At 37.8% G+C, this 25,425-nt stretch overlaps 1 protein-coding gene across 1 annotated transcript; it reads right to left on the reverse strand.

Annotated features, from left to right (window-relative positions):
* Window positions 1-1,907: 1,907 nt before the first annotated feature.
* Window positions 1,908-24,952, reverse strand: SEH1L (SEH1 like nucleoporin; the record flags this gene model as incomplete). The annotated part of the gene is made up of 9 exons (XM_084252422.1): window positions 1,908-2,106; window positions 4,786-4,936; window positions 6,107-6,264; window positions 7,449-7,589; window positions 12,327-12,425; window positions 13,643-13,854; window positions 17,090-17,236; window positions 21,742-21,792; window positions 24,842-24,952. The coding sequence occupies 9 exons, from the start codon at window positions 24,950-24,952 to the stop codon at window positions 1,908-1,910; spliced, it is 1,269 nt and encodes a 422-aa protein (XP_084108548.1).
* Window positions 24,953-25,425: the final 473 nt, after the last annotated feature.

Raw genomic sequence — 25,425 nt, forward strand, 5'->3', positions numbered from 1 at the left:
AAAAGACATCTCCCATTATTCCTGCTCCCTTTTACCAATTGCTTTAAATGGTTAACAACTCTAGCCATCAATACCCATTGCCTCTATGTGACAAATTCTAATTCCAGATCTCCCACTAGTTCCCCAAATGAATCTTTCAATCAACCAATATAAATAGCCTGAACACACCCTGTCCTCTTTTTCCTGTGGGGCATCTCCTAAAAGTCCTATCATCCCTCCATTAGACCATTTCACCTGTTAAAATTCTCACATCCTTTCCAAATCCTGCCAGCTCAAACGAGTATTTTTGATGAGGAAAAAAAGCCAAAATGTTTAATGACATGTACTTCCTGTATAATTGGGAGACCCAGCAAAACTGAGCAACTCACAGAAATCACATTTATGCCTATACCATTTCAAGCTTTATTATGAAGCTGAACCTTGCTACTCCTTGTGAATTCTGTAATTTACCTTGTTCCACTAGAATGACTGCGTGCAGACTACCTATTTTTTAGATAGCCCTGAATGTTTAGCAGCATATCTGGCACATGCAAGATACTTAATATTCAATAAATGAAAATCTATTTCAATTCATAAGCCCATTCTAACTTCTATGATTACTGAAAACACAAAAGACATGAATTTTAATTTTGAGCTTGATTCAGCCTTAAATTCAACCTCTTGCTTTGAACCTAAATACATCTACAAGTCTAAAACAAGTCCTTTACTGAATGAAAACTTGAGATTTGAAAAAGTTTTTCTCACATTGAAATACTAAAATGTTAACTTCACAGACCAAACATTTTAATTAAGACACAAATCTCAATTGTTCATTAAATGAACACAATCTATCAACTCTTTATCCTTTGCATATTAAGCTCTAAGAGTATGAAGCTATCACAGAAAAGTTATCTTTGAAAATTAGATTACAAATTACAATAGTTATAACAATCCTATCTTCTATGATTAACTAAAGATACAGATGAAGTGCTCTCACTCTAGCTGAATGTTAAATCTTTGACAATTCCTGAAAAAAATGAACCAGAGATTTTTACTAAGTTCCATAATTTTAATCATTTTGCCATAGTTATTATCAAATATATTCTGATTTCCAATTTTAAAAGTATCATTTTAGGGAATAATCTATTCTAATGTTGACTGAAAGTCAACATCTGCCAGTTCTAGATGTTTGTCTACATATTGACTGGCTTCCCTTTAAATAAATGTCATGCTTATGCCCCAATTTTTGACTATTTGGAATTTTTTTTAAATTTTTTTTAGCAACAGGGTGTTTTAAGGAGATCAGCCAACTATCAAATACATTCTACTTTTATAAGGCAACAGATTCAAATCTTTTAAAATATATTTTATTAAACAACCTACTTGGAGAATTACAAATGCTTTCAGCAGTAATTCCTAGTAGTAAAAGGCAATTTCATTAAAAACAAACAAAAAGAACAGTCCACGTTATGTTTTGCTGCTTTGTACACAGGAATGATTTATTTTACTAGTCAGTGGCAACATTTACCTGCAAAATTAAAAAATTTCTTACCATGTCTCAAAGGCAGACATATGCTTTCACATTAACCTGTATGACAAACTGCAAGAAGAAGCTTAACACTATAACAGTTCAAAATAAAATTTACAGAACAGGCACTTTGAAGTTACTATGTGTAACTCTCACAGTTAATGTAACTTGAACAAATCTCATTTCATCAAAGGTTATCAACCAATGAAGTAAATGTTCCTTTGATGCAGAAGCACAAACACATTTAGGTTCCAAACACTGTGTTCTGATTGTAATACATGCAAGACAGAACCTAAATTAGAAAAATCTTCTGAAAGAAAAGGAAGAAAAACAAAAAGCAGCCAGGAATGAAAGCATTTACAAGCACTTGAATAAGGCCTTTAAGTGTTAAATCAGTGTTTTAAACCCCTTCATTCTCAGGTAAGGGATTAAGAGGCCGAGAGAGAGATCGTCTGCGAGGGTGAGGATACTGGAGGTTGGCAGTGTCAGCATCGCAAGAGTGCTCTACCAGAGGAGGAGGAGGAGGAGGAGGAAGGAGCTGGGCATAACTGGACCATCTCGATCCAGCCCGTGGGGAATCCAGAGGGGGAAAGAAATACCTGAAACAATGAAGACAGGAACAACACACCAAAACAAAACAAAAACAGGGAAAAAAAAAAAAAAAAGAAAAGAAAAAACAGAAGAAAAAGAGAAAAGTAGTAAATACAAAGAGAACCAAAGAGGAGAAAACACATGCTGGAAAAAAAAAAAGCTTTAGTATTTTCATGCCAAAACTAACAGAACATAATAGCAAAAATCAAGACCCTCACTCAAATCAAGTTTGCTTAAGTGTAGAAACTTGAAAAAAATACAATCTGTTAAACTTAAAATGTTAAAAAAATTATTAGTGTGACTGTTACAAAGAAAGTGTTATAATTTAAAACATTTTATAATCTTTCAGGAACATATTTGATGCTATCCCATAAATTTACACACCTAATAGGCTTTTTCTTTATTTTTAAGCAATGATTCATTTGTAGTAGCAGCAACAAGCACTTATTTTTTTAGTGCATACATGATACTGAGAACCAATTCAAATATACTTTCACATAGTATGGCTAGGCTATTACAACACACTTTTGAAGAAACACAATTTTTACACATACTTAGCTGTTTTTCTGCAAAAACCTTAGAATAGCTATAAAATTTGGTAAGTAAAAGGGCACAAATAATATGTCCTACTGTGATTCTGCCATCTTATAACTTACCCGTAATTCTTGTGCATTTTTGCAAACTTAAGAGTTATAGCTCTGTCATCAAGGTCAGAGTCCTATGAACTAAATGAAGCAGCCAACTAAATAATGAAAATCCTGTGACATGGAATCAGCCATAAAGTTAACGTGCATGCACGATTTTAGCAAAATTTAACTCTTCTCGCATAATGTTTCCAAATTGTGATCTGAAGGAAATCCTTAAAGCCATGGAATCACACCATAAAAATATACAAGCACATTTAGATAAATGTTTATCTCTTTAGTGAATAGTGAAATTTATAAATTGAAAACTTACAAAGGTTTTTTTTTTTTCCATTTTACTATCAAACTATAAATGAAGCAATACCAAATGTTTAATTTGGCTACAAACTGTACAGTCAAATCACCTTCATTTTTTACTAGTAAATGTCTCACTCCTTTACTAATATTTTTTAAAATATTACATAAGAAATGACAGTTATATTGAAATAACATGTATAAACCAATTCTACAAAAGGTAAACAAATTAGCACTCAAAACAATCTTTATGAAAAATATTTATTCAATCTTCAAATTAAAATTATAAAAATTCATCATTTTAGTTTACTATTTTAGAAAACAGAAGAAATAAGCCTGTATTCTCCAAATGGGATAAAGTAAAATTTCCCTCCTCCCAACTACTTATAAGGATGGTAACAGTCCTTTTAATTTTAAAATCCTTGTTACTTTCAGGAACATTTCAAAAAATTGTTTTGGTGACATTATCTCACAAAAAGCCTCTCAATTTCTATTTCAAAATTTTCAAATAGTGTCAATAAACTAGCTAGTACCAAAAATGATATACACTGTATTTTTAAAGGCCTTTTGGATTGCGTTTAGTAGTAAGCAGGCTGCTGGTGTATCTTGGGAGAGGTCAAACGGTGCTGGGGAAGGGGAAAAGGAGCTCGCTTTCCATTCCTGTGTGCATGCAACAAGCAGCAAAACAGCAAAGTTACTCCAGTTAGCTTGTACTCAGCTGTGCTTTCTGTTAAAGGACATAATACAAATGGAGAAGGGAAAATGCATCACAGATCTAACACACAGGTTATTGGCACAGTAAGAATACAAATCAAAACTTCAAAGCTCTTTACAAAATGTGTACTACAAACAGCAACCAAACATCAGGTTTTTAAAAATTAACTCTAGTCTACTTAGACACATGAAATCATTTTATCGTTTGATTATATTCTATGGTTACCTGAAATTGTTTTGATGTAAATACTTAAAACCTCAAAATCAAATAGGACTTCTTTATAAATATATAACAATATAAAAATAGTTGAGGAAATTTTAAATACAATTTTCTTCTTTAAGATGACAACAGGGAAAACACAGGACAGCTGTTGTTAAAGCACTGCTTTGAAGTTTCCTGAATTGTATTCCAAATTACTCACAAAGGCATATTAAAAAATTTTAACTTACAAACACACATTTGAAATTTGAATATGAAAACAAATGACTCTTTAGATCACATCAAACATTTTTTATTAGGATAAACAAGAATCTAAAATATGCTAAAAATTCTAAAAATCAGTAACTCATCTCCTCTTATAATCTCCATTAAAGTTTTAAAAGCACAAGCCAGACTATTTAATTCATTCTTGCCCTCTCTTCTACAAGATTTTTTGATGTATCTTATTTAAAATTTCAATATGAACTGATTCAAAGGACACACCACCAGTACTAAAACACTAATACTTATCTAGAACTAAAATCCTTAGTATTATCCCTTATGTTCTTTCTTCAATTCATTAATTCAGAAGCAAAGCAAAATCTTAAAATTTATGAACATGTCTGAGAGACCACCACATTTCAGAATAAAATTTGGTTTGTTTAATGACTTTACCTGTAAATATTATGACCAAGCAAGCCAAACACTATCACTTTTAAAACATAATTCATAATTATGTGTAAATTTCTTCATTCAATCTTAAAATCCATTCTAGTAGGGTTACCAGAATGATATAAAAAGAAGGTAACTTCTAATTTTCTCACAAAACAGCCTACCTGCCAGCAGAAGATCCATTTAATGAATTTTGAAGATTTGGGGTATTTGAGCCTAGGGAAGGATTTGAGTTTCCCTGCTGAGAATTCCCATTGACAGGGCTCCCATTACCTTTCAAAATACCCGTACATTTCCAATTGTCCATATAATTTGCTGAAAGGAAAATGATCAAATACATTAGCATGATGAATACCTACAAATCTGTGTTCATGTCCTTAAACTACAATTTATAAAATGAGAAAGCTCTACATTTCTCAGAAAAAAAAAGTTCAAGATATTTTTAAAATAAAGAACATATAATTCAGCATTAATTAGTTTTGAAAATAAGAAAACTTAGTAATTTAAAAATCATAAAGCTTTGAGCAACTATTTCCCTTCCTTACAAGATAGAATTAACAGAGACAATTCTCTAAGCTAACATATTATCACATAATGAAGTTACTATCAAAATAATTTTTTTGTCTCCACTTTAATAAATTTAATTTACACATATATATCGGGTAATGGAGGTGCTTTCTTGGTTTCCCAATTATAAACCTAAGTAACTAATATATTCAGAGATGGATATGGGTAACAAAATTTGGGGGGTTTGAGTGGCTTATCTGAGACAGCCTCATTTTTTAATGTGAAATTAACCATTGGAGAAAATGAGCCCAGAAAACCATAGTCAGAGAGCCACTTGGAGTAGAGCTGGGTGGTATTGTGTAAAGTCCAGAGGCAGGCAAGGGTAGAAAAGCCCTTGAAATCAAATTACACCTACAAAAAGGAACTCTTACAGGTTCAGCCATAGCCTAAAACTGAACCTGGGAGGTCTACAAGCCTAGCCAAACTGCATTTTTGGAAAAAATTAACTGTGCAGGGTAAACTGAGCTATAATTTTGGATCCTAAGTATGGGACATCACCCACTCCAGTTGGTGTGGATGCTAGGGACACCTTGGCCCAGTAGATACATATTCTTGGGAAAGCACAGAGAATGCTATTGCAACCACAGTCAACTGACCAAGCTGAATTCTCTCTTAGCTTGGGATTTCTAAGAAACTTTTATAATTAGTGACCCCCCAATTTTTTTAACTTTCAGAAGTTGTAGTAAAGTGGGAAAGATACTGGATTTCCTATTAAGGGCAGGTTGACTAAAGCATTATTTAATAAAATAAGGCATGGTTGTAGTCCTAGCCCGTGTGTGAAAAGCAGTCACACAAGTTACACATATAACAGTATCTTTTTACTAGAAGTACTGTGTATTTTTTCAAAATATGCAGCTTACATTTCTAAGTGAAAATTCTAAAGTAGCTAAATAAGCAATTTCTTCATTGAGATCTTACCTTTCCACAATCGTACACAGCCATCATCTCCTGAAGATGCAAGCACTGTTCCTGTTATATTCCAACTCACTCGCCACACCTGAGAATTATGATTATCAAACTGAGCCACTAAATGGATTTCAAATTTTGTTGGCCCACCAGAGGAAGTCAGTTCTTTCCTATTAACAACAACAAAAATTTCCTCAAGACTTCTGTTTGATATAAACTTATATATGTGTGTGTATATATGTATACATACAGACATAAATACTAAATTAAAAATTGCAAATGGTTTCACATATTTGCCTATTACTTTATAATAATGTGCATATCCGTAAGTCTCGCTGCCCCTCCCACCATTAGCTCATTAAGAGCTGGGTCATTGTCACTTTCATCTTACTACCTGGCATGATCCTATCACAAAAATGATATTCAGTAACTAGAAACAAACAAAAAGTTGAGGAATAACCTTGGGCACTGGCAGAAAATTCTGGTGTTAAAGCCAATGAAGTGATCTCTAAACTTTATGCAGTACATCAAGAAGGAAATAAAAATGTTGGATTGGATATTGAGGCCGAAGTTCCTGCTGTAAAGGACATGTTGGAAGCAGGCATTCTAGATACTTATCTGGGGAAATACTGGGCTATCAAGCTGGCTACTAATGCTGCTGTCACTGTACTTAGAGTGGATCAGATCATTATGGCAAAACCAGCCGGTGGGCCCAAACCTCCCAGTGGGAAGAAGGACTGGGATGATGACCAAAATGACTGAATGGCTTCATTTTTACTGTAGGTGAAGGCTGTGTTTGTAGTATTACTCTAGGAATTGCCTGATGTTTTCATATTCTCTTTAAATTAAGAAATGTTGTGTTTGTATCCTCGACTGGAAAAAATAAACATGTTGTTACTATCCAAAAAAAAAAAAAAAGTTGAGGAATAAAATGGATTATAATTTAAAAAGAGACAGTAGGAATGGAAAAATGAAAGAAAAAGAACTGAACCTCACAATTCAAAATGAAAGCTAAATAGGTTATTCACAAGTGTTTCAATGCTAATTTAATTTTTCCTAAGGAGACTGCCCCCTCTCATTTATTCAAACATCTTTAGAACAGTAATTATATACAGAACATTCAACTCTGTTAGTATCAGTCTAAATAAAACACAATTCAGAAAACAAAAATCTCTCATTACTCAATTCTCTATCTCCCAAACCATGCATTTATACATAATTTTATATACAGAATTCATTATAGCATCCACTCTTAAGATCAATTGCCTCGATATATTAGTCTACAAATGAAAATAATCAAGAGTTAAGAACACTACAAATTAATTACTACATACAAATGGTGTGGGATACTTACCTCACAGGCTTTAATGTAAAAATCCTCACATCTTTGGTTGCTATGGCTAGAATATGGAAAGACCTTCCCAAGTTTGGAGCAAATGCAATATCATGGACGGGATCTGTAACTGTCATAAGAGTTTCGGCTTTTGCGTATTTCCTAGTGAAGAAACGATTTACATCAAAAATTTCAGAAATAAAAACTTTAAAACTCTCATGTCAAGACATCGCAACTTTTTGAAACTTGCTCACAATTAAAATGCTTTCCTTAATGAAACAGTTGCTCAAGTTCTAAGCCCCTTAACCTGTATATGTGACCTAATTTGAAAAATGGTCTTTGCAGATTAAAAATCTCAGTACGAGAACATCCTAGATTTAGGCTACATCCTAAATCCAATATCCAGTATTGTTGTAAAAGAGAGAAAAGAAGAAACAGAGTGACAAGGAAGGCGGCCCTGTGAAGACAAAAGCAGAAATTGGAGTAATCTGTCACAAACCAAAACAAAGAACTGCTAGATCCATGAGAAGCTTGAAGAGATAAGGAAGGATTTCAGAAGAAGTACAGCCCTGACATGCTGATTTCAGGTTTCTGGCCTCCAGAGTTAATAAAATAAACTTCTGTTTTATTCAGCTACCACTTTGTGGTAATTTGCTACTGCAGATAGAAGAAACAGATACAAGCGCCCAGATTTCTTGTTGATTTTTAAAAATTTAGTTTAACAGGTTTTAAAAAAATAGAGTAAGATTTTTTGTTGTTTTTTTTTTGATGTTTTTAAAGATTTATTATTCATGCATATAAAAACCGGGGTACAAGATATGCGGATGTGCCAGATGTGCGGTAGGGTGAGAGGATTCACCAGAGACAGAGTGGGGAACAGAACAGGCGGACTGACTGAAATACACTGCTGAGGGAAGCAGCAGGTGAGACAGAAGAGGTCAGCCACACCATGTGGGTATCTCCAGGGCCAGCCGGGATGGAACCCGCACTGCAGAGGATGTGGACAGCTTCACAGCACTGCACTCAACCGCCTACACCACCAGGGAGGCCCCTAAATCATTTTTAAGAAAAGAAAAACTAGGGCCTCCCCGGTGGCACAGTGGGTTGAGCGCAGCACTGTGAAGCTGTCCACAGCCTCTGCAGTGCGGGTTCGATTCCTGGCAGGCCAGGGAGATTCCCACATGGCACGGCAGTCCTCTCCTGTCGTGCCCACTGCTCCCCTCAGCAGTGTCTTCGGTCCATCTGCCTGGCCTGCTCCCCACTCTGTCTCTGGGTGAATCCTCTCTCCTCTCACCTTCCCATGCCTCTGGCCTGTACCCCAGCTCTTGTATAAAAAAAAACTAAATTTCCTGAGTAATAAAATCGGTAACAATAAATTGAGTTTTTAGTGGTGATAAAAGGAAATACTTTAATCCTTAAAAAAGGAAGTTTAATTTATCCTTATGATTCTATTTCTATATCTGCAAATAGAGAAAAAGACAATGAAGGAGATGGCAGATCACAGAATGACTGTCAGGAACATAACAGTGTGTGATAAAGAAGTGGTTAGAGAGATATCCCTATCTCACCTATCCACCAACCCTCCTCTGAAATATTGGTGTCCAGCATTCTCGACATAGTCTTTTAAACCCAACATCTTTCTAAAATACCTCCAACGCAGACATTTTACCTCATTCTCTTATTGACATTTTCTCACCTTACATCATCACTCTGAGATGTGCTACTGTTGTAGAGCAACCCCGATACAAAACGGGGTGCCTGACTGTGGGTCCTCACCCGCGCGCTTAAAAGGACTTATCAATGCTCTACTGCAGGCACACAGGAAAGGTTAATAAAAGGTTTATTTACAAGGGAAGGAGAAATGAGGAAATGTACAGCTCTGGGAGAAAAGCGGGAGACAAAGTTTTAAATGAGTCCTATCCGATCCGCCGATCAGGAATCCCAAAATGGCGCTCTGAGAGCTGGCCGCCAGCCAGGAGCGGTGAAGCCAGGAGGCGAGCGATCGCGAGCCAGAGAGAGAGCCCAAGGCCCACGTGTTTGTTTTTTTTATATCCAACCTGGCTGCCCAACTCCACCCTCAGGTCCCAGCCACCCTCCCTTGGTGGTGATGGGATTTGTCTTTCCCAGAGTCTTGATGGCTTTAGTCTGGAGTGGGGGTGGAGTCCACAAAGCCTGTATGGGATTAACTCAGGACATCACTTCCCCCTAACACTACCATATTCTTGCTTCAACTATTTGGTTCTGACTCCTATATTTGGCCTTAGTCATTTTACTTTGTTGATCTCGGATTCTTCATTTGTAAAATGGTATTAATGACAACTACCTTCACCCTTCATAAGGTGGTTGTTAGAATTCAAATTTCCTAATATATGTTAAAGTGTACATAAATGTATGAACTTGCATTACCATCATCAAGGCTAGGTCTGTTTTAATATTTCCATTCATCAATAGAAATAAAAAATATTCAATACTGGTTAACTGACAAATGCTTCCTGTATACTAACTGTTGTTAATACTTATAAAAATATAAGTATTAATAACTGGATGTTACATAGTCCTCTATCACACAAATCCTCCATGTAACATGTTTAATCTAGTAATATGTAAGAACCTTCACACAACTCTTACCTCAAAGAACCAGACCAAGAAATGCAAAAAGAGCCAATCTCCAGTCCTAAATCAATCCCATACTCACTCCCAAGCAAACATTGTTACCTACCCAATGTTACTTCCCCATCATTCTCGATAAAGAAATTGCTATCTAATACTCCTATAGCTAACACATGGGTTAAGTGACCCTACTCTGGTCAACAGGATCTCATGATAAGCCTACCAGAAATATTTTTCTCTCCCTAATATATAAAAAGACACCTTAAAGGAAAGGTGATTCTTTATATCTGCATATGAAATCTGGAACTGCTCTTAAGATCCTAAAATCCTAAGGATGACAGCAAAAAAAAAAAAAAAAAAAAACAAAAACAAAGAAAATACTGAAGTCCTGGATGTTATTATCACTGAGTAATCAAGTAATTTATCCCCAGAACTGCTGCATCTCCAGGTTCCTTGTTATAGAGATTACATAGCCAATCAGTCCCTTATCTAGATTTATTCTATTAGCTAAGAGACTCAAAAACAACCTTGGATTATCTTTATCACTGGATTCTTTCAAGTATTCAGGTACTTTCTATCTATATTTTCTTTCAGAACTGATAAGCTTTGTTTTAATCCTTTGCCCAAATCTTATTTCCTCTTATTCCTGTGACTTAGAAATGGGTAACCTTTTAAATTTTAGATTAATGTCCCCACAGTCTTTCTGCTCAGTTGAGGTTGAGAAATGACAGTAATAACATGAAGACTTCAGGAAGCCTCTTCAAGATATGCTATTAATGTGGTTCATAGTATCAATAAGAGGCTATGAAGATCACAAAAAGTTCTAGAGAAAGGTTCCTAGCAATACATTTAGTCACTAATGATATGTCTATTTAAATTGAAATTGATGAAAGTTTACAAACTCATTCCTCAGTACAGTGGCTGCATTTCAAGTTTCAAAAGCTTGTGTAACTAATGGCCACTGCATTAAATGGTGCAGCTATAGACCATTTTCTATCATGGCACCAAGTTCTAATGGACACCAGCATTGTAGACACAGTATTTCTGAAGAAATAAAAAATCTGGGAAAGCAGAAGGCAGGTATTAGGAACGCTTAAAAACCCAAATAGTAACTTCCTAAATTGTAGAGCCAATGGGAAATATATTAGTTCTTCTGCAGTTTTTTCTCTTCTTTTTTTTTTGAAATTGAGGTAAAATTTGTTTACAACATTGAACGGGTTTTCGGTGTACTTCTCTTCTGCTTCTTGCCCTACCCAATATCTGACTACCAGACTTAAGAATTTTGGCTAGCACATGTGATGCCCACCTGAAAACCTACTAGGGGCTCTTTTCTCCCATAAGACTCTGAATACACCTAACACTGTACTTATGGTCCTCAGAGGGTTATAGATATCTCAAGGTGATTGAAATTAATTTTTTTTACACATGCTTCTTCATCCCAAATCTTCCATTTCTAGAGTTCTTTATCTCAAGAAATTACATACTAGCCAGAAACTGAAAATCATCTTCACAATTCCCTTCACCTCTCATAGTCAATCACCAGTTCCCATTGATAACCACTTCTTAAACTGTCCTCCAACTGTCCAATTCTCTCAGTTCCCAGTCCAGTACTCTATTTCAAAGCTACTATAACCTCCTCTATTTTAACAGCATCCTAGTTTTAAAATCCACTCATGCTTCCCTCCAAAATACTTTCCACACCTATGGAAGAGTTACATCATGTGATCCCTGTTATTCCCAAATACAAAAATCTATCTATCAAAGGCCTTACCCTTGAGATGAAATCTGAACATTGAACATGAGGTCACACAGATATGAAACTTACATGTTTCTCACTATACCCCCTATACCTATTAAGTTCCAATCACAGCAGAAATATGTCAGTTCTTATGTTCATGTGTTTGCCACAAGCAGTTTTCTCCACTGGGAATACTGTTGTCATCTTTGGCTAATTTCTACTTATCCTATAGTTTTCTTTTGGGTGAACCTTTCTGGCCCTTTAAACCAAATTAGGTCCACCCGGGTTAAACTTGTAACATCGTGATTCTCCCAGTTTACAAAATTGATCCATTTTAAAAAATTTTTGTTTCCTCAAAGAGGGTATATACTGGTAAGTGAGAATACTTCTCTTAGATCACTCAATTCTGTACTATCAGAATCAAGGGCAGAACTTGGCCTATCATACAAAAGAAGCAAATATGTAATTAATAATGCATCATTCAGTAAATAAAGGAATAACATTAAAGAAATAAATGCAATTCTGAATAATTAAAGCAAATCAGTACTGACCTGGTGTTTTCATTATATTCAAAGACCTGAACCTTGGCCATTGCATTTGGGCTGCTGTCATCACTTCCTACAGCTATCATGGGGGAATGGGCACGAGAGCTAGAAATGAAGAATAAAAAATATCTCATATGTGACATCATTAATATAAATTAAATTCAGAAAATTTTCAAAAAAAGCTGATGTGGGCCTCCCTGGTGGTGCAAGGGGTTAAGACGCAAACCTATGAAGCTATTTGCAGCCACTGCAGCACAAGTTCAGTTCCCAACAGGGAGCTACCCACAAGGAGCAGCAGACCTCTCCTGACTAGCCTGCTGCTCCCCTCAGCAGTGTATTTCAGTCAATCCGCCTGTTCTGTTCCCCACTCTGTCTTTGGTGACTCCTCTCACCCCCCACACCTCTGGCCGGTACCCCAGTTCTTGTATGCATAAATAAATAAATCTTTAAAAAAAAAAAAAGCTTATGTGAAGCAGTTCTACTACAACCTACAAGTCAGCATGTCACCACTGATGACTAGATCCCGGCCATACATTATCCAATGCCACATCTTAGATATAGTGTCTTTGAGAATGCTCAATCTGGAAACAAAGGCTCCCTCCTTCTGTAATATTTTTACCGCATCTCCTTATGGACAAAAACAAAAGCTTTCTCCCTTAAAGTAGAGGTTTCAGCATTTGACAGTTTAAAAAAAAAAAAAGACACCAAAGAGATACTAGAACTTATCCTCCTGAAAGATTTATTTGTTGACTAAGGAATGAAAAGTAAACCTACAGTGACCAAATTCATGACAGATTCGGGCTCTGGTATCATAATGTCTGCTTTCAAGTGCAAGCATTACCACTTACAAATTAATTAATCTTAAGTTTCAGATTCTTCACTTGTAGTAACAGAACTTAGAACACCTATTATGAGAATTAAAGAGATAATACACACAGAGTGTTTTAGGAGTATGTGGTACAATGTTAGGGCTTTGTTTGAACTCTGTGAGGTACTATAGACCCTTAACATTGTGCTTTTCCTTTCCAACTATCATTCTTTTTTATGTCCCTATTTTCATTGCATCAATATTTTTTTACTTGCTCATTCATTTCACCTTCCTACTTTCTTCAAGGATGCTTTTTCTAGAAGCAAAAATGGAACAATGATTCTTTCACACTAATACCCACTATCAGTAGTTTGGGAACTCTTTTGAGGCCAGGCCTAGCTTTATCAAACTCAACACAGGGGAAAATAAAATAGAAAAAAGAAACAATCCAAAGCTTAGTATAAAATTATTAATTTGTTTTACTAGAATTATACTACCAAAGGTCTAAACTTACCTTGAAGGGTTCCAAGAGATACAGCTACAGCTTAGCTTGCATGAGATCTCATGCTGCAGAGACCACTGGCTAAGATTCATGACATCTGGTGCTTCATATATTCTCACTATACCATCTGCTGAGCAGGTTGCTAACATAAGTCCCATATGCTTGGGAGCAAATTTCACATCAGTAACAGATGTTCTGCTATCCACTAGAGTTGTCCGCTTAACCTGAAAAAAAAAAATGAACAACTAAATTATATACAAAACGAACACATGCTCTGAAATCACAAAGCACTCCTCTGCCATTTATTGGGTAACTCTGAATCACAGTTACTTGAAACTTACCTAGACCTCAATTTTCCGACAAAGCACTTAGCAAAACACCACATACATAGTTTTTGATGAATAACAAATTAGTAACCTATAATTAATTACTCCATTTAAGGCAGAAAAAAATTGACCTTAAAAAGTCTAATTTTATTAAATTATGTAAGCACTCTCTCTTAGCAGATTGGACACTAAACCAGAAAATGTGAGAATTTTCATATAGGTAATTTGCTATGCAAAGTATACTGTAAACACTAAATAAAATGAACTGAGATTCTTAAAAGTAAAATAGAAAACATGCAATATAGTCCCTCAAGCATAAATGTCAGTTAACTCTACCTGGACCACCTCTATCCACTTTTTACGGATGGCATTTAGTAAAGACTAAAAAAAAGATACAAAGCAGGCTTATGATAATTATAGAATTTCAATGAAATATTTAGAAACTATTTTCTGGCACCTACATAAGATAACATCTGACTGAAAACATTAATAAAATTTAGAAATCAACTACTTATTCTTTACATTTCCTAAAACATATGTTAAGAAGTCTCAGTATTAATATCACGTAAACTTCAAAGAAGGCACCGTTGCAAATTTTTGTCCAGACCAAACAGTAATTAATACTACTACGAATGTTGAGAAATTAAATGAATTAATGACAGTTGATTTAACTAAATACAAGTAAGTTCAAAAAAAATCTTATATATGCCGTCACTCCTAAACCAAATCTGTATTATACTTACTGGTCTATCTCCAAATGACCACTAGTAAAATCCCTTCTGTTCTATAAATTTCCTTTCTCTCCTTTTTTGTAAGCAGTTGTTTGCCTTAGGGAGACCCTACTACAAAGGCAATGAGACAAACTCATGACACCTTAAAACAAAGACCAAAAACAAAACATAAAAAAGTTTGAAACTATGCAACCTACAAAGTTACACTGGGATTGAAAGACTACACTATTCAGCAATCCTTCTTTTAGGCATCTATCCAAAGAACACAAAACCATTTACCCAAAAAATTACATGCTCACATTAAACTAAAATTTAAAAGATCATGGTTCTGGGACATACAGGATAACAGAATAGAGTCTAGAACATAACTCTCCAGAATACACAAAGAAGTCCCACAACTCAACAACAAAGAAACAAACAACCCAATTAAACTCTCAACACATGGTCAGTGATCTCAAGACCTTTCAATTGGAAAAGAACAGTTTTTTCAATAGGAGGTTTCAATTAAAAGATATTGATATGCAAAAGAATAAAGTTGGACCCCCTATCTTATACCAAATAAAAAAATTAAAAAATAAAAAAATTAACACAAATGATCAAAGTCCTAAATATAAGCTAAAGCTGTAAGACTCAACGAAATCTGTGGGGAAAGTATTTATGATACTACACTTGACAAGGATATCTTGGATATGACAATATAAACATATGTTTATATAAGTATATAAGCATATAAGCATATAAATCAAACAATATAAACATGTAAATCAAAGGATACTATAAAGAAAGTAAAAAGGTAACTCACAGGATGGGAGAAAATAACTGCAAATTATGTATCTGATAAGGGATTAATATCCAGAATATGCAAAGAAGTCCTACAACTCAACAACAAAGAAACAAACAACCCAATTAAAAAATGGGCAAAGGATATAATAGACAATTTCCAAAATAATATATTCAAATGACCAATTACCACATAAAAATATTTGCTCAACATCATTAATCATTAGGTAAATACAATTCACAACCATGAGCTACTACTTGACATGCACAAGGATCACTATAATAGAAAATAGCAAATGTTGATGAGGATGTGAAAAAACTGGAACCCTTGTGCATTGTTGGTAGTAATATAAAATTGTATAGCCACTGTGGAAAACAGTTCAGCAGTCCCTCAAAAAGCTAACCATAGACTTACCATATAAAGCAATAATTCTACGCCTTAAAAGGAATTAAAAGATCTCAAACAAGTATCTATACACCACTGCTCATAGTATCATTTATATTAACTAAGAAGTGGAATCAATTCAACTGTTCATTCACAAATGAATGAATTTAAAAAAATGTGGTATAAACATACAATGAAATACTTTTCAGCCATAAAAGAAATGAAGTTGATATATACACAACACTGGGAGACCTTGAAAACATTTTGCTCCAACACAAACACAGAAAGACAAATATATTGTATGACTCCACTTATATAAGGTACTTGGAACAGGCAAATCAGACAGAAAGCAGGAGAGAGGTTACCATGGACTGTGGTGGGGAAGGGTGGACAAAGGAAGGAGGTATTATTTGATGGTACAAAGTTTATGTTAAGAATGACAAAGTTTTAGTATAGATAGCAATGATGGGTACACAGCAGGGTGAAAATAATACCACTGAACTATACCCTTACAGTTAAAATGATAAATATTAGCATTATGCATAGTTTGCTACAAAAGAAAAATGCAACACACAACAAAAACAAAGTATTGACAGCATGCTAGAATTAGTGTGAGGGTTTGAGGGGCTAAACACTGTATTTACGTTGTTATAGAGGCATGGAATATACCCAGAAGGGTACATAAAAACCTGTGATAGTGGTTGATTCTAGGGAGAGAAGGATAAGTTCTCACTACATTCACTCTCTTATATCTTGAATTTTATATTTTGTGACTATTATGAAAAATAAACAACATGAAAACATCATCTAGTTCAATTCTCTCATTAAAATGAGGAACTTGAGTAACACACACATTACGTTCTTGCTTAAATTCAAACATCCAAAATCAAGGAGAGCTAGAATTAAAGTAGACGCAGATAATATACAGTAGATTTTGTAAGAAAGCAAAGGAAACCATAAAAAAGAATAAACAATTTTTAAAGGAGGCACTGTATGACAAAGCAAATACTCTGGGTTCATCATGAAAGTTAAAATTAATGCCAAGCATGCTCCTGAGTACCACTTCAGGCCCAAGATAAAATCAAATAAACAAGTAGAAGAAAAGCACAGAAAGAGAAATGGAACTGGGAAACACAAAGGAAAGAGGAAACATCTTAACAAGTACCTGAAGGGTTCTTGGAAAGATTAATACCCATCTTGTGTGACCCAACCTTGCCCGAACTAATAAATGCCTCACCCAGTGACTCTGTCCTCGAAGTTTGTCATTTGATTCTCCTACTATTTCTTCCCATACAGCAGCTGTTCTGTCAAAAGAACAGGAAGCCAAAACCTGTCCAAATTCAGGATGGGCCCAAGTCACACGCCACACAGATCCACTATGTGTCTGAGGAATTAAAAAATAGAAAAGAACTGAGTTTAGTCAGATTTCACACATACAAGGTTTTAACTGAAGAGAAATAAAATACAGATATTTTTACTTCAGTAAGAAGAGAAAGATATTCAATTTGACATTTAAATAAAAACTAAAGACTATAATTGTTTAACCTTTAGAAGATATGCTATATTTAGGATTGCAGTACTTCTAGAGTCAAGTTCTTTTACTAATTTCACTCATGAAGAAAAATCCAGGGCCTCCCCGGTGGCGCAGTGGGTTGAGTGCTGCACTTTAAAGCTGTCCGCAGCCTCTGCAGCACAGGTTCGATTCCCAGTCAGCCAGGGAGGAACCCATATGGCGTGGCAGACCTCTCCTGCCTCGCCCACAGCTCCCCTCAGCAGTGTCTTCAATCTGTCTGCCTATTCTGCTCCCAGCTCTCTCTGGTGAATTCTCTCACCTTCCCACGCTGCTGACCTGTACCACAGTTCTTGTATAAATAAATCTTTAAAAAAAAAAAAAAATCCAGCCAAATAAAGTTGACTATTTAGTTCTAATATTAATTTGCCTCAGAGTTAAGCCTAACTAAGCTTTTAAACAGAAGTACTACCAGTCTCCCAATTTTTGCTTGCAAATTCTCTTTGGAGACAGCCACTAACATGATAGTTTTAATTAAAGTTATCTAGTTCAAAAACCTAGCAGTATTTAAAATGTGGCGTAAACAAATGCTTAAAACAATTCTAGCTGATGTCTTGCTAGAAAATGGACTCCTCTAAGAAAAGAGGTCCAATGAATATAAAAATATAAAGAAGCCCAAATACTTGTATTCTGAAAAAATAATTTTACGTTGACATACAACGTCAAATAACTGTTCTTCATGTTCGCCCAAAAAAAAAAAGGGAAAAAGGGAAAAACAAAGATCTTAAAGCATTTCATATCAACAAATTTACTGTTTTCTGGTAAAATACTATATGACAATAATAAGCATCAGTCCACCAATTATGTCTACAAATCTGTTTCATGTTCTACACAGCTAACAATTTTACACTCAATAATCCCAGAATGTTTTTATAACCCAATAATTTCAGCATGGTAAGAATTTCAGCATCCAAAGGTAAGTACTGCATCTTTATTTTGTTATCCTTTATATTGTCCATTTTTTGGTTTCACCTTTCATTCTTATTTATATAGGCTATTAAGCTAAAAATGTACTAAAGTAGATAGATTCTGTATTAGATTTCCAATACAGTGTAATTTAAGTAAAGAGTAAATTTGCCCAAAGATATTCATCACAATAAAAAGAAACAAGCAGAACAGTGTACTTACTGGTATATTTGTTTTACTGCCATATATATACTTTCAGAGTGTTTAAAAACATGCAAAAGTACTTTAATGTTAAGCTAAAAAGCTAGAAATAGGGGTTTCTTTTTGGAGTGATAAATTTTGGAACTAGGCAGAGGCAGTAGTTATACAATCCGGTGAATGTAGTACATGTCAATGAATGTTTACTTTGAAATATTTTATCTTGTGTGACTCTCACCTCAATTTAAAAGGAGGGAGAGATGTGGGTAGACACTTCACCAAAGAAGATATATGAAGGGCAAACAAGCACTTGAAAAACTAATGATCATTAATCACTAAGACAAACCAATCAAAACCCAATATAGGGGCCTCCTCAGTGGCGCAGCGGTTGACCGCTGGGTTGCGAAGCTGCCCACAGCCTCTGCAGCGCCAGTTCGATCCCCAGCTGCTCCCCGGCCACTGGAGGAGGTTCCCACATGGCGCGCAGACCTCTCCTGCCGCCCGCTACTCCCCTCACCAGTGTACTTCGGTCCTTCTGTCTGCTCTACTCCCCGCTCTGGTGAATTCTCTCACCCTCCCGCACTTCTCACTGTACCCAGTGCTTGTATGTATAAATAAATAAAATCCTTAAAAAAAAAAACAAAACCCAATACATACATGTATATGTGTATATGATATGTATATATGCTTAATTGCATGTGTGTATACTATAAACACATACATATTCATATGTGTATATACTGTATATAAATACATACACAGTAAAAAGAAAGCACGCACACACACTGGTGGGAATATAGAACAGAACAGAAACTCTGGAAAAGAATTTGGCAGTTTCTTAGAATGTCAAATATATATTACCCTAGCAATTCCACCCATAGGTATCTAAGAGAAATGAAAACATATCAAAAATTGAATGGCATGTTCATAAAAGCATTAATCGTAACTGCCAGATCTTAGAAAAAGTTCAAAAGTGTATCTACTAGTGAATAAACAAAATGTGAATTTAGCTGTACAATGGAATACCACTTGGTATTCAAAGAAACAAACTATTGACACAAACTACACATGAATAAACCTCAAAAACATGCTAAGGGGAAGTAGTAATACACAAAATCTTAGGATTTCATTTGCATGAAATATCTAGGAATACTAAAACTATAGACAAAAAACAATTAAGAGGTTATAAAGGGCCACAACAAAAATATCAGGTTGATAGGTGGTTTCTAAAATGAGGCTGTGGTGATGGATACATAATTATATAAATTTACTAAAACTCTCCGAACTATACATTTTATTTTTTAAGATTTTTATTTATTTATACAAGAGCTGGGGTACAGGCCAGAGGCGCGAGATGGTGAGAGGATTCACCAGAGACAGAGCGGGGAGCAGAACAGGTAGACGAAACAAAAGCAATGCTGAAGGGAGCCATGAGCAAGACAGGAGAGGTCTGCAGCACCATGTGGTATATCCCTGGCTCACCGGGAATCGAACTCGCGCTGTAGAGGCTTTGGACAGCTTCACAGCGCTGCACTCAACCCGCTGTGCCACCAGGGAGATCCCTAAACTATACATTTTAAATTTATGTTTACAGCATATAAAATTGTATCTGAGTAAAGCTGTTTTTAATAAAAAGAAATGAGGGCCTCCCCGGTGGCGCGGCAGTTGAGCGCTGGGTTGCGAAGCTGCCCGCGGCCTCTGCGGTGGTGGTTCGATCCCCGGCTGCTCCTCAGCCACCAGAAAGGGTCCCATATGGCGCGCAGACCTCTCCTGCCGCCCGCTGCTCCCCTCAGCAGTGTACTTCGGTCCTTCTGCCTGCTCTGCTCCCTACTCTGGCTCTGGTGAATTCTCTCACTCTCCTGCGCTTCTGACTGTACCCAGTGCATGTATAAACGAAACAAACAAACAAACAAATAAATAACATGCCTCTATAAATAAATAGATAGATAGATAGATAGATAAATAAATAGATAAAAAGAAATGAAACTATTACTGAAACCCAAGGGAGCCAACATGAGCAGTGGTGTTTTCAACCTGCTGCTCCACCACAAGTTGGTTGTGGCATTTGCTCCTCAGAGACCTTTCATGTAAAGCGCATTTCCTGGGTTGTGGAATGGGCCAATGAGGTGCTGGAACTGATTGGTAAGTAGTCCAATCAGCCACAGGATTAAAAAATGGTCCAATCAGATTTGTAGGCGGGGCACCCTGAAAGAGGATATAAGCCAGGGTGGGAGGGAGCTGAGGAGAGAGAGAACAACAGCCCCATAAGAAGGAGAGACACTGCCAGCCCTGGAAGAGGGAGATGACACCAGCCCAGAGATAATGCCACCAACCCCTGAAGGAAAAAAGATGGTTCCAGCCTCAGAAGAAAGAAGAAAAGAAGAACCAGCAGCCGCCCTCCAAGGAGGGAAGAGAAGTTGAAGGACTCTGTCACAGACTGGGCCTCAGACCTTTCTCTGATATTGCCTGAGAGGAACACCAAAGGCCATGGGCCTGGTGCCTCAAAGAGCTATTTATTATTGGTATAGCCCAATAACAAAGAGCTGTTAACACCGGGTGTCTCTGACACCGCCTCTGCAGGCCAGTAGTGGCCAGCCCTACTGGCTAGTGCTGTCCAGCACTCCTGGTGACCGATGGCGACCACCACTGATGCTACCTGGGTGAGGCAGCCGCCACTTGTGAATACAGTAAGCTCTTTGTTTCCCCTGTTTGTAAAATAAACGCCATGGTGGTTGTTCCTGAGGCCAGAGGTCTCCTGCAATTGTGCACGTGGGTGAGAACCCACAGTGACCTGTCCTCTTATCGGGCACTGTCCTTTGTTAGGTATAGCTCTCGGTTTTGGCTTTTGGCCTTTTGGGGCTTTTTGGTGGCTCTCTGGTCTCAGAGCCTGGGCACATCCCATCGGCCTTGTTGCCCTCTCTGCCTGTTTCAAAACTAGAAGCGAAATATCACAAACATAGAAAAAGACATCTAAGAAATAAAATGCTAAAAAATTATTTTATATCACTACGGATTTATAAATTCTCTTACTCTCAAATTTTTAAAGTATACTTCTGTTACTTTAATAGTGGGAAAAAAGTAATCTTAAGGAAAAAACTATAAATTTTGTAATTCTCTCAAAGCATTAAGTTATTAATACTTCCAAATAAATAATAAACATTTCAATTTTTTATCACTGTAAAAAATTTTACATTGATGTAAAAATAAATACTAACCTTCCAACTAGCAGTACAGTGCCAATCACCACTTTCACTCTTATCCCAGACCTATAAGAAAATTAAAAGATATTTTATATAAAGAATACCTATAAATTAAGATGAAGAACATTACCACTGGATCAGTATATGGGCAAAGGAGGTGAACATAAAATTCACAAGAAAAGAATAAGTGTAACTAGTAAGTAACTAAACATTCAGTCAAATACTGAGAACCTGGGATATGTGAGGAATAGGGTTAAGGACCAAGGAATCTTAGTTCTAGTAAGTAAGAGACAAGTTCTGTCAGGTCTTGTAACTTGTACCATTTATAATCTATAAGTTGCTATAAATACTGAAGACTAAGCAACTGCTCCCTGGGTGAATACCTTCTAGATACAACTTTTTATTTATTGACACTCAACATATAACCTTGTTTTTAATGTATTATTTATAATTATTTATCATAATCTATAATAATAGTATATTATTATTGATTTGTTGGCAGTGAATTCACAGCCAACAGCACTATACTCATGACTGAATGAAACCCCTTACACGCTTTCTCCATAGGACACATCACAGTCATTTTGTGCTTAGCAAGCACTGCGCTTGGGGCCATTTTAAATAGTGATATCACCAACAAAATGAATTAAAATTTGGAAACATGGCACTGAGTAGACCATGTTCTTTATGAGAGCCTCAGAAGGTAGCCCCCATTCAACCTTGGCTGGAAAGTGTAACTTACGTATGTGACTACAATTTTCTGCCACTCTGCTTATGTCAGCAAGTCTCTGAAAGCATCATATTGATTTAGGAGTTACAAATAAAACTGCAAATAATAAGGATCAATTGCATATGTAGCAAATGTTAATGCAAAAGGTGAAACCCTGCTACCAACAAAAAATGTAGATTATAGTAACAAGATGAGACTGTAATCCGTTAAAAATGTATCATAAACAGTAGAGCAGTCCTCAAAAAAACTAAAAATAGAATTACCATGATACATCAATCCTATTTCTGGTGTATACCTCCACCCCCCAAACTGAAAGCAGAATCTTGAAGAGAGATTTGTACACCTAGTTATAATAACACTATTCAGAAGCAAATGCCAGTCCATTAGCAGAGGAACTAAAGCAAAACATGATATATACAACATATGCAATGGAACAAATGGAAGGAAATTCTATATGCTACAACATGCATGAGTCTCACAACATAACAGTAAGTGCAATGAGCCAGTCACTAGGCAAATGTGACCTAGAGTAGTTAAATTCATAGACAAAAAAATAGAATTGTGTTTGTAATACGGTGGTGAGATGGGAAGAAAGAGATTCTATTATTTAGTGGGTACAGATTCCACTTTGCAAGAAGGAAACATTGTGAAGATGGATGGTGGGTATGATTACAAAGATGTTTATACTAAATACTACTGAACTGTAGACTTAAAAATGGTTAAAATGGTAATAAATTTTCTTATCCTTATCTTGCCACAAAAAAAAAAAATTTAAAATGGAATGTCTGACATGGGTAATACTCTCAATAGCAGTGTATATTAGTAGTACAGTCTTCAAAAAAGTAATTTGCCAACACTTTTCTTGAGACATAAAAACTACTTTTATGAAACCTAAAAACTACTGAGATATAAAACTACTTAGCCTTTAAAATATCCGTTAATTTCTCTACAGAACTCATCCAAAATATACAGAGCTAAATTACTGAAGCTTTTCACTGTAACACTACTTTTCATAGACAAAGCTATACACAGATTTCTAAAAGATGCAGTAATAAATATATATGGCCTATTCAGCTAAAAGACGTCAATTAATGCATTAAGTGTCAAATGAATAAAAATTTTGTTGCATACAAGATTAATATTCATTCTTAAAAATTAAATTGATATATGCTACAACATGAATGAATCTAGAAAACATCATTTTAAGGGAAATAAGCCAGACCAAAAAAAACAAATGTAGTATGATTCAATTTATAAGAGCTACCCAGAATAGTCAAATTTACAAAGACAAAAAGAGAACAGAGATTACCAGGGACTGTGGGCAGTGGGGAGGAGGAAATTACTGGGTACAGAGTTGCAGTTTAAAATAAAGCGCATCAGAAACGGACAGTGGCTGCAAAATGTGAATGTTGGGCTTAATGCCACTGAACCACAATGTACAATTAAAGATTAGTTTAAAATTAATTTTTAAAAGTTTTAAACCTTGTGAAAGATGCCACGCTATAGCCCATGAACTTGGTGGCATTAGTTTCTTTTAAAGGCAAAGCTAGTTGTTACAATAACGATCCTGACAGATCATAGCTATCTCAAACTAAGGCGGAAAAAGCCTTCCTGAGGGTTTCGGTTACTCTGGAGTCGTCCAGAACGCGGAGAACCCCGCTCCGGATGTCCTCTTCATGCAGTCCTCGTCGACCCCACAAGCCGAGGTTCCTAGACCAGAAATATCCTCATAGGACTGAAGCTGCTCGTCCAAATAGTCTACAGACGTCGACGGACTACTTTAAGAAACAAGCTCCAATTCTCAGGCAGCGAACAGAGAATTTCACCGGGTGCTTTTGCTTTTCTTGAGAAGCCAGGAGAGACTCCTGACCGCACTCCATAAAGAAACCTGCCGGGGAGGCAAGGAGGCCCCCGAGCTCCGGGCGCACCGCGAGGACACCGCCCTCCACGCCCCACGATCAACGCCCCCGCCCAGCGGGCACCGAGCACGTCCGCCCCAGAGCCAGCGGCGCGAACCACCCCCGCGGCTCGCGGCCCAACAGCACCCGCGCCGGGCCGGAACCACGCGGGCCCATCGCGTCCCCCGCGGCGGGAGCGCGCACGCGGCCTCGGCCCGCCCCGCCCGGCGCGCTCTGCGCAGGCGCGCGGCTGCAAGGCCGCCGGGGCGCGGTGACCCCACAATGCGGGGCCGGGGCGGCGGGGCCGGGGCGGCGGGGCCGGGGCGGCGGGGCCGGGGCGGCGGGGCCTGCCGGAGCGCCTGAGCTCCGCGCCTTCAATAGGGAGCAGGCGCCTCTCGACCCGCCCCTCCGCGCCGGCCCCTCCGCCCAAATAGCGGGTCGCGCGCGACCCCACGCCCCCTTCTTCCGGGCTGGGCCTGGCCGGTACCTTGACGCTCTGGTCGCTGGAGCACGTCGCCATCCGCCGCCCGTGGAAGTCGAAAGACACATCATGGATGAGATCCTTGTGGTCCGCCGCTATGCTGCGCGCCACAAACATGGCTTCCGCCGGGCCCGCGCCGCCTCCGTCTGCCCCTCCCGCCTCCGAAGAGGGCGGCCGCGGCGGCGCGCGGACCCGCAGCCCCGGACCAGCCGCCGGGGCGCGCGCCCGCCCCGCCCCTCGGCCCGGCCTGCCCCGCCCCCGGCCCGTCCGGCCCCGCCCCCTGCCCCGCCAGCCCCGCCCCCCGGCCCGGCCTGCCTCGCCCCCCGGCCCGTCCTGCCCCGCCCCTCGGCCCGTCCTGTCCCGCCCCTCGGCCCGTCCTGCCCCGCCCCTCGGCCCGTCCAGCCCCGCCCCCGGCCCGTCCTGCCCCGCCCCCGGCCCGTCCTGCCCCGCCCCCCGGCCAGTCCTGCCCCGCCCCCCGGCCCGTCCTGCCCCGCGAGCCGCTGTGTCCTTGGGTGACGGGCGTGTCGCCGTCGCTGCGCGCCAGGGCCTGCTGCAGTGAAAACCAAGAGCTCGTGGTAGTTGAGAGCAAC

This window comes from Talpa europaea (assembly GCF_964194135.1).
Source record: "Talpa europaea genome assembly, chromosome: 13".
Taxonomy (NCBI): Eukaryota; Metazoa; Chordata; class Mammalia; order Eulipotyphla; family Talpidae; genus Talpa; species Talpa europaea.